The sequence below is a fragment of the Zootoca vivipara genome, chromosome 6, assembly GCF_963506605.1.
Source record: "Zootoca vivipara chromosome 6, rZooViv1.1, whole genome shotgun sequence".
Classification (NCBI taxonomy): Eukaryota; Metazoa; Chordata; class Lepidosauria; order Squamata; family Lacertidae; genus Zootoca; species Zootoca vivipara.
Genome location: NC_083281.1, coordinates 43,064,995 through 43,075,327, shown reverse-complemented (window position 1 = coordinate 43,075,327; position 10,333 = coordinate 43,064,995). Strand labels below are relative to the sequence as shown.

Genomic DNA, 10,333 nt, shown 5'->3' with positions numbered 1-10,333 from the left:
ACATCTCATCAAGCATTTGGTATCCCACACTTTCCGGTGCATTTTCCTGTCACTTTCCATATGGCAAAAACTTCAGGTTATTTTTATTTTATTTTTATTTTTTGGAGCAGGGAGGCATGTTGGCTGCCCAAGAACACCAAATTAGCTTTAATTGCACAACAAGAATTTGCCGGCATGTGATTGAAACCCACACAGAAATAGTGACAGTGTCTGGAAGCTACCAAAGCCCCATGCATGTAGAACCTACCAAGCTCCAAATTCCCTCCATTCTGACCACTGGGGCATCCTTGGATCTGAACATTGAGCAGGCACCATTTTTGAGCTTTTGAGCTCTCCCCCTTGCTGGGGTGGAGAGCATGGCCTTCTCAATGTGCTTGCTCTAGAAGCCTAGGGGTGTTCATGTGAGATTTCGCAGGAATTTGGATGGCCCTGCAAGATCTCAAGGAAGCATCCCAGAACCCATGCATTGAGCACCCGCCGCCCAGCAAGGCAGAGAGCTGAAAATGTCTTTCTGTGTTGGGAAAGGCCAGTCAAAAAGAGCTTTCAAGATCTCCACTTTGCTTGCATTTAACTTGCGTAATTTCAACCAGCCAGCCTTCAATCACATCAGGTTGAAATCCCTCTAGTTAAAGGGATGTAAGATGTTGTCATATTGTAATGAAGCCTAGATACTATTTTCTACTGCTCAGCTCAGCTGCTTCGAGCATGGTGCTGATAATGCCAAGGTCATGGGTTCGATCCCCATATGGGCCACCTGTATATTCCTGCATTGCAGGGGTTGGACTAGATGACTCTGGGAGTCCCTTCCAACTCTACAATTCCATGATTCTATTATTCTAATAGAAATATGTTAGTCTTTGACTTGTTGCAAGCACTGAAAGATGCCAAAGACAGGGACCCAGAATGCATTCCAACTTTCATCGCACACACACACACCACACCCCTCCTGAGTCTCATGGCTCTTTAAGAAGTTCTCCGTGCCAAACTGATGTCCCTTTTGCTTTGGCAGAAGCTGCCCTGCTGTTCAGCATTCTGTGGCCAACTCCTTCCCCCAAGCAAGTTGCAATTTGGGAGCTTTCTGGGGCAGCACAACAACAGCTCTGAGGCTAAGGAGAGCTTGCAGGGAGCCCAACACACAATTCCGAATCAATTTTATCAAGTGAGTCTCTTGACGATTTTTCATAATCATCTGCACACTTCAATTTTATTTTATTTTATAAACTACTCCTGATCCCCCTTGCTAACAGAGCAGGGTCAGTGGGCAGCACCTCACCCTTGGGGGCTGTGGGATTATCTGGGTGGGACACTAAGAGCCAAAAGGGTGGCAGGGGGCTCCCGGAGATGTAAATAACTATCAGACTATCACTGGATCTGTTGACTGAATTAAACAAAATGGTTTTAATTGGATTTTCAATAAACATGCAATTAATTGTGACTGCTTTGAATTTTATTGTGCTGTTATCTTCCTTTGTGGGTCATGCAAACTATTACGAATTATGTTTTTAATAGTGTATGGTAAGGGGCACTGGGGATGAGTTTATGGAACCAAGAGGGCGGTGGCCCAAAAAAGTTTGGGGACCACTTGTCTAAATCCTAATAGGTCTTGCTGGGCTGCACAGTTAGGCCCAGTCACACCTTTCTGCCCACCCCACCCCCACCCCGGAAGATCGCCCATGCGGCTGTCTCTGCTCTGACAGTTTCTGAGCAGCCTCTGCCTGTTAGCAAAGGTGATGGAGATTGCCACACCGCTTGCACATTGCAAAGCCCCTATAAAGCTGTGGAGGTTGGGGAAGTTGAGGCAGAGGCTGCCTCTCCCAGCCCTGCGTGGCATGTGTGCGTGAGTGTGCCAGCCACACAGTTCCTTCCTTCCTGAGAGACACTGTTGGGCAGATTAACGCCTTTGGAGAAGCATTTTGCAATTACCTTGCTGAGAGGGCGGGAGAGAAAAGCAGAGTAACGGCAGTCCTTGTGCTGGGAAGCAGAAATTTGTGTGTTTCCCCCACACTCTCTTTGTGAACTTATTGAGGGGAGGCAGCACATTGGCAGGTGATGCCACTCTAATCTCCAGCGTCGCCATTTCCCAGAATGAGCAGAGAGTCAATGGAAAATAAGCAGAGGTAAGTTCTGAGGATCCCAGATATTTTTATTATTATTATTATTATTATTTTAATTGCTTGCCGCAATGCATGGGGTCGTGTGCTCAGTTGTGTCACCAGATTATGACTGTGTTTTGCCCTGTCCAGGGTCTGCTGTGTTAGAGAATGTCATCCTCAATACATACTGGGGCTCACGGGGCATTATTACGCCTTCTTCCTCTGTTAGGTGGTAGTTGTGTGTGCCAGCCTGGGAAGGGTTCCCACTCACTCTGTTGTGGGAATGCCCAGCCAAAGAAGGGTGGCCAGCTGGCATTTTGGTGCTGGGTAATGCTGACATGTAGAGCTAAACATCGTACCAGGAGATAGTTGAAACTCTGCTCCAGACATGTGGGACATAGGGCAGCTCTGCTCGTGATGGAAATGTCTCCAGAATGAAGTTGCAGGGTGGAGATCAGAAGAATTGTCTTGCTAGGTCAGCCACAGAACTGTCTAGTCCAGATCTCTCAGCACTCACAAGTAGGGCTTGAGGGGATGCCCATTTCCGCCTTTGTCCCCATTGTCTGGCATTAAGGCAGAGTGACCCAGCACATGGAGGTTCCATATAGTCTCCATAGCTAATAGGGAACAAAAGTGGGACCTCCAACCAAATGTTGGAGTGTACCTCCTTTGCCCCCAAACGGGAGTTTGATTGCTGTTAAATCCTACGCTTGCATTATGTTGGGAACAGAGAGAGGCCAGTGTTGTATCTAGCGCTTGCTCAGGAGCAGAAGAAGAGGAAAACACACAACTAGGAAAGACAAAAATGGCAGGAAAGCAGCAGGCATGCCCCGGACAGATCACTTATTCCCACCAGTGAGGGATTTTGCCAATGGGACGAGGGAGGAATTTGATTCAGTTCTCACTTAAAAGGCGAACCTCCCTAATTCACCCTTTATAAAATGAAGCCCAGCTGTCCTTTGAAATGGGCACTTCTCCAAATCTTGGAATGTCATTCTCCAGCCAAGTAATGTGTGCAAAAATGCATATTCTGGGATAAAATACATTGAAATGTATATATCAGTGAAAATAACAGACAGAAATGCATGCTATAATAAGGGAATTTTTTTGCAAAAATGTGTAGATTGGGGGAAACCATGTGCAAAAATGTGCACATTAGGAGAAATTCACACTAAAGTGCTGGCGTATTTTCACGAGGACATTTTTTATTTAAAAAACCTGATGCGTGGAAAATTTAGAGAACTTAACTTAAGACTGGGAAAACAAGACAGTGAGATGAACCGAAACTGACTGACTTGGCCCTCTGTAGATGCCACCCACCTGTGAAGGGAGCCAATGACTGCTCACAACATCAGCCCCCATTCCAGAAACCAGCCACTTGTCATGGCTGTGGGGTACCCAAGCAATTAGGCCAATCAGGCCTGGCATTAAAGAATGAGTGGTGGGCTGTGGGTTTTGCCTCTTTTGAAGTATGCAAGAGTTGTTATTTAAGAGTGGTGATCCTAGCCTACCGGTGGGGTCCTCTGGCCCACAGGAGGACTACTAAGTATGGGGCCCTAACCCACGCACCAAGTCACAGCTCAAATTTCTATTAGCTTCCCCTATCTGTGAGCTAGCCTTATGCCTGTGAAGTTGCCACAACCCTGTGCCCTGTCCTTGGCATTCAGACATGCACCTATTCCTGGAAGAACAAGCTATTCATTCTGATGGACCCATCACAGCAGCTGAGCTTGGGGCACTTTAGATTCTTCTTCTGTAATACTATGAGGCTTAGCTTTCAGTTCTATGACAGCACAATTTGGTTTTGCTACAAGCGTCAACAGATACAGGTGTCGGGGATCTGACAATAGCAGGCTCAGAATGTGACGCAGGATTGGTGGGGTTGCTGTAGAAGTGTTCTTGGTTTTCTCCCAAAATGTTCAAACTACATCTCTGCAAATAAACTAAATTGTGCAAAGCACCTGATTCTCTCTCTCATCTACAGCTAATAAAATCCAGCAGCACAGTGCCTGGAATTTTCTCCACACAAAGAAGTGAGGAGCTCAGAGCAGTTGTTGTTTTTCTGCTATAACTAATGTAAAAAAGATAAATGGAGCAGAGACTTGTAGACTTGAGGCATAGCATGACAATCCCTAATTTGCCTGTCAGATCACCAGGGGTGGCCTTCAGAACTATCCCGATATCAGTGATTCATCTCACTGTTTTCGTCTAGCCTTTTTTTTCTTAGTTCTCACCAAAAAGGTGAGCATGTGTCTGGCCTCCCTCACTGCCCCAGAAACGTCATTGGGGACCCACACAATTAAATGCTACCCACACAAAATTCTGCATATAGTAAACTAGCAGGTCAAGAAGAAGCCTAGGCCAGAAGCCCTTCTCTTTGACAGACGGGGGGGGGGGTTGCAAATCTACAAGGCCTGCTTAAACAAAGGCATTAGTACCCTGCTTTCCATCCCAGGCTTAGCTCTGCAGCAGCAACAGGAAATTCCTCTGAGAATGTGAAGAATGATTTTCCCTTGCTAACCGGACACAACCCTCCCACACCTGGGATTGAGAGACAAAGGTTACATCCATGCCATACATTTAGGGTTGCCAGACTCAATAGAGGGCAGGACTTCTGTGCCTTTAATTGCCCTGCTCTCTTTTGCGTCTGGAAACCTTAAAAAGAAACCAGCAGACCCTTTGTTTAGTTTCCTAGCAAAGGGTCTGCTGGTTTCTCTTTAAGGTTTCCAGACTCAAAAGAGAGCAAGGCAATTAAAAGCACAGAAGTCCTGTCCTCTATTGAGTCTGGCAACCCTACATACATTTATAGCCCTCTTATACTACTTTAACAATCATGACTTTCCCCACCCGCAAAGAAACCTGAGAGCAGAAGTATTTAATGGGGCTGGGAATTGTACCTCTGTAATGGGTCCCCTAACAACTCTCAGCACCCTTAATAAATGACATTTCCCAGGATTATTTAGAGCAGTGTTTTTCAACCACTGTTCCGCGGCACACTAGTGTGCCGCGAGATGTTGCCTGGTGTGCCGTGGGGAAAAGACGGCGGTGGGGCGGCGAGCCACCGCGTCGCGCCTGCAGGATCCCTGGCTGGCTGGCTGGCTGAGCGCGTGTGGTTCCTTCCCAGAGGAGCCTGGCAGGCGCCAGCAGGGGGAAGCGCTTCTGCGGGGAAAGCAGGCACTCTTTTTCCCGGGTGCCAAGTGAAGCTGGAGAGGAAGCGAACAGCAGAGGGACCGGCTCCCGGGTGACTCCGCTCAGCCGCGGGCTGCTCTGCAGAGCGAGGCTCTCTCGGTAGCACCTCCTGCTGCCCCGGGGCCACGTGAAGCGGGCGGTTGGCCGGCTCCTCCCCGCCCCCTCAGGTGCCCACCCCACCCGCTGCATCCCCGCGGAGCCCGGGAGGGCGCTTCTGGGCGGCGGGCGCTGGCTTTGCGGGCAGGGCTGCCTAATGGGCCAGCGTGGAGCGGGAAGGCCCTGCGTGACCTCCGACGGGAAGGTCCCTCCGAACCTCCCAGTGCGCAGGGTCATCGAGGGCACCTCGAGGAGCGAGCGCGGGCCCCTGGTGGCGAGAAACAGTGCCCATCCGCCGCCCGAGCGATGGGCGGGTCTCTGGGCGCAGCTAGGCACGTCTGCTGCTCTTGCCTGACCTTGTCGCCTTACAGCCCCGACGTCGTGCGAAAGTGACAGGCGGGGAAGGAGGCCATGGAGTTGTGGGGTGGGGGAGTTCACGAGTGATCTCGGATCGTTTATGTTTATGAGGCAGGAAGATGCTGCCAGCCATGGCGCACATGCATCCAGCTTTGTGTATGGGTGTAGTGCCCCAGTGCCAGGCTATCTTGTGCCCCAGGCAAAGATAATTACTTGCACCCAGTCCCAGCCACCCCCAATTGCTAATTTCAGTTTTCATAAGCAGACAAAATTCTTCAAAATATTAAAGGTATCAGAAATGTATATTGCAACCCCCCCCTCCGGTCATAGCTGCCAAGTTATCCCTTTTTAAAGGGATTTTCCCTTATGCTGAATAGGCTTCCTCGCGAGAAAAGGGAAAACTTGATGCTGTTGAGGGTCACTTTACACCTAGGGAAGCCCCTCCCGTTTTGGGTTTGAGTTGAAGTCCCCTGACCTTATTATAAATGGAAATACTACTGTTGCGGGCACATGCTAGGAAGCTGCAGCTATTTGGGGATTCCAGTGTGTGGACAAGCAGCTAAAACCTCAATAATAACCTCAATAATAACCTCAAGCAGCTAATAACGTCAATAATATAGGCACAGAGTTAAATTTTTTAACATTTTCTAATGGTGGTGTGCCTCGTGATTTTTTTCATGAAACAAGTGTGCCTTTGCCCAAAAAAGGTTGAAAAACACTGATTTAGAGTAAGCCATGACTGTTAAAGTGGTATAAAGGTGATTAAAATGTGTGGTGCAGATGGGAATGTAAAATAGAGGCAATCCCCCAAAGAAAGCAGAAAGGTTAGTGGAGAACATTAGCTGCCCACCAAGAAGGTGTGTGTGTGTTGCATTGGTTATGTAACACCTGCCTTTGATTCACTTGATCAACAGCGAATCAACACCTGTCCTTTCTTACACAACACCTCTGCTCTGGTGCTGATGCTGACATCTGAACCGGACTTGCAAACTGCCTTTCCGATTCAGTATTGATATCAAGGGTGGTGTAAAACACAGCTGCATTTTAGCCCCACTCTTACTTAATCTCTACATAAATGACATCGTTCAGGAGCTCTCTTCTCCCTTTCCGCACACGCAGCTCGATTTCTGCAGATGGTGTGGCTCTTGTTTCACTCCCCCAAGTAGGTATGAGATTATTATTTTCCAAATCTGGAACTTATTGCAATCTGGGAGGTTAATTTGCTCGTTATATTGACTAAATTGGTGGTGTGCATCAAAAGGCATTCACAACATATGTGGTTGTATACTGTAATTGAACAGTGTTGCTCACTTAAGTACTTTGGCTTTATCTTTGCAAAAACTCTGTGGCACATTTCTTTTGAGGGGGTTAAAAATTCACCTGCCTGCTCATTGCGGGCCTAGAAAGACACTTTATTATACTTCAGACCACCATTCATTAGAATCAATATTAACAGTTTCTGTTGCTCAAACTGTATCCTGCTTGTTATATAGTACAGCTATCCGGGGGCAGCTCTAGCAGAGATTAATTGGATAGCATCCCAAATAAGGCTGTGTACAAATTATTATTATTATTATTATTATTATTATTATTATTATTATTATTATTTTGTTTTATTTTATTTTATTTTATTTTTTTATTTATCTATACCCCGCCCATCTGACTGGGTTCCCCCAGCCACTCTGGGCGGCTTCCAACAAAAGATTCAAAATACATTAAAATTTAAAAATACATTAACATGACGTTAGCTGCAATCCATGTTGTTACATGCCACCCCAATCTACAAATAGTAAGAGGTTTTTATTGTCTGATTGACCTTCTGACGATTCTGGAAAGAAGATTCCTGCATTGGACTAGATGATCCTCATGGTCCATTCTGATTTTACCATATGTTGTTGCTGTTGTTGGTTTTTTTTTAAAAAAAAAAAAAAGAGGGACAAAAGAAAGTGTGGATAAGCCCTGAGTCCTACTCAGAGGAGACCCACTGAAATCAATGCACTCACATTTATCACGTTCATTAATTTCAAACGCCTTACTCAGAGTAGAACTGACATTGGTTACAACCCTCTGTCAGCATTTTAGTGCAAATTTATCCTGATATGCACATTTTTGTATGTAGTCTTGACTAATTTACACATTTGCAAGCACTTTCTCCTAAAATATTGCAAGCTTATGCTGTTTTCACTAATGCATGCATTTTTATGCACACTTTCCCCTAATAAATGCATTTGGGTAAACATTGGCCAGTTGAAGAACTGCTTCACAAAATCTGGATAAGTGAAAAATTCAAAGTTTCTCCTAAAATACGTATTTTTATACACATTGGCTGGAGAACTGCATCTATATTGATTTGCTTGTGGGGTGTTCATGTGCCTTCTTGTTATTAATTTGTTCATCCAGCACTTTTCAATACATTTTCCTAACGCCACATGCACAAAAACCTGTTTGGCTATATCTGGCTCTCTTTAATTGTAAACCATTGATCATGAGAATTGCTAGCACACAGAAACAACTACTTTTCTAACGCGGTTGGGAAAATGTCCCACTGCTTATGTCAATCTTAAGGATTAACAAAACTTTGCAACTGCATTGTCTCATCACAGCCTCTGCATCTTCTGTTCTACCTGTGTCCCAAAGATGGGACACAGAACTTCTAACTTCTAAAGCCAGGTCATGGATATTTTTGGCATGCCTGGAAACCAAACGCAGAGGGCGCAGAGCAGCCCAGAACATTGCCTAGCTGGTACTAATGCCTCACGATAATCCTTTTTGTGCAATACAAGAGGTGGTGAAATTCTAACTGCACACCTTCTTATTAGGTGTCCCCCCCCTCCAATGTAAATCCCACCTAGGTTTAGGACTGGCAGCATTTATTGCCAGTCGCATGAGGTGAAAACACCCCCCTCCCCCGCCATAGTGTCACGAAGGGATTTCGAAGTTCTAAGTGCCTGAATGTGTTTCTCTCTGGATTCCAGGTGATGCCAGAACCCTGAGCAACACCATGGCAAGCCCAAAGAAGCCCTGGCCCAGGGGGGAAATGATGCTGTTTCTGGGATGCTCTGCCTGCTTCCTTCTGCTCCCAGGAGGTAGGTTGCCATTCTGCTGTCTAGATGGGGCCAATTTGGGGCATAATCGAACGACAGGTGATGTGCAGCGGGTTACTTTTTTCCCCCATTTAATAGAATCGTATAATTTTTCTTACAACAAAGCATGGGTGTACCCAGCATGGGGCAGGGGGGTGCAGCTGCCCCCCCTAGAAGGCCAAACCACGGGCCCGACTAGGGAAGCAAATACCCTGCGCAGGCGCCCCGCTTGTTGACACGGGAGGGGAGGGGGAGAGGAAACGCTGCTGATGCCGCGGCTCCTCGGCAGCGGCTCCTCCTCTCAGCCCGCCCTGCCTACATTTGCACCAATTCCTGCCCACTAAAGCCTTCGCACCTCCCAATGGAAAGCCCTGCCGGGCGGCAACCTCTCCTGCCTAAGAGTTCTGCTGGGCTGGCAAGCGAAGGAGACACGGCTCCCTGCATTGGTTGTAGCCGCTGCTGCGCTCTGCCTCCCGGTAGGCTGCACTGCGAGCGTCGGCGTCGCGGGCTGGGAATCACCCCCTTCCCCTCTGCACCACCCTACCCCCCCCCAAGTTAGGAGTTGCTACTGAGACTCCTCCTGGGCCGGGAGAGGAAGTGCACCGACAGGAGCCAGTTCAGCCTCGGCAGGCAGAAGCCCGCAGAGGAGGAGTGGGGGGCGGCGCCCAAAGGCGGTGGTCGTGGCTGCTGCAAGGAAGCTGCATGGGGGCGTTTGCGCCGGATTGTCGGCGGCAGGAGTAGTCCAGCGGCAGTGACCCTTCCTCGCCGCCCCCCACCCCCGGCAATAGGAAAGGAGCTGCCTTGGGGGGCGGCACAGCTCTCCGCTCCCCCTGCGTGCATTGCCCTCTCCGGGCATTGGCTGCTGTTTCCTTCTTTGCAATGCGCCCCCCAGCCGCACTCCCTTGCTGACCCTGCCGAGAGAGGGACGTTGAGGGCAGGGGAGCCGCTGCCACCGCCGTATGCTCGCAGCTGGGGGGGGCTCGCTCGCCTGCGCTGCGCCACCCCACCTTTCCCATCTTTTGCTCCTTTGTGATGAGGAAGCGGCGGTGGCAGCTTCTTCTTCTTCTTTGAGGATCTCAGCTTGGCGAGGGGGGTCCCCAGTATCCTCCCAGGCCATGGAGGGATGGCCCCCCAGGACTAGCAGACCTCTGAGCTCCTTCCCCATCCCAGATATATAGGGTGGGAACTGGCAAGGCTTCGGGGGGACCTGGAGGAGGGAAAGCGGGACCCAAAGGGGTTTTTCAGGGGGGGTGGCTAGCCGTAAATGGATGGGAGTGGTGTTTTCAGAGCAGGACCGTCTTAAGCATACCTGGCGCCCTGGCACCGTGGTGTGACAGAGCCCTCTGGCGCCCCCACCCTGCCCCGTTTCCCGGTGCAGCGGGCACAGCTCACTGCGCGGCTGCCGCCTGGAGGGCCGGAGCCCTGCGCAACCCAGCCTGGCCGAAGGGCTGGCCCTGGGCCAGGGGGTGCTGCCCGCCCCCTGTTGCGACGCCCCAGGCCCGCCGCCTCCGGAAA

At 49.0% G+C, this 10,333-nt stretch overlaps 1 protein-coding gene across 2 annotated transcripts in view; it reads left to right on the top strand.

Moving 5' to 3' along the window:
• Positions 1 to 1,815: 1,815 nt before the first annotated feature.
• The window catches only part of CSF3R (colony stimulating factor 3 receptor), a 30,515-nt gene continuing 21,997 nt past the window's right edge, over positions 1,816 to 10,333 (top strand). For both annotated transcript variants that reach the window (XM_035120696.2, XM_035120695.2), the window contains exons 1-2: positions 1,816 to 2,117; positions 8,711 to 8,821. In XM_035120696.2, the coding sequence (XP_034976587.2) occupies positions 8,737 to 8,821 (85 nt within the window). In that variant the 5' untranslated portion in view covers positions 1,816 to 2,117; positions 8,711 to 8,736. The remainder of the gene's footprint in view (positions 2,118 to 8,710; positions 8,822 to 10,333) is intronic.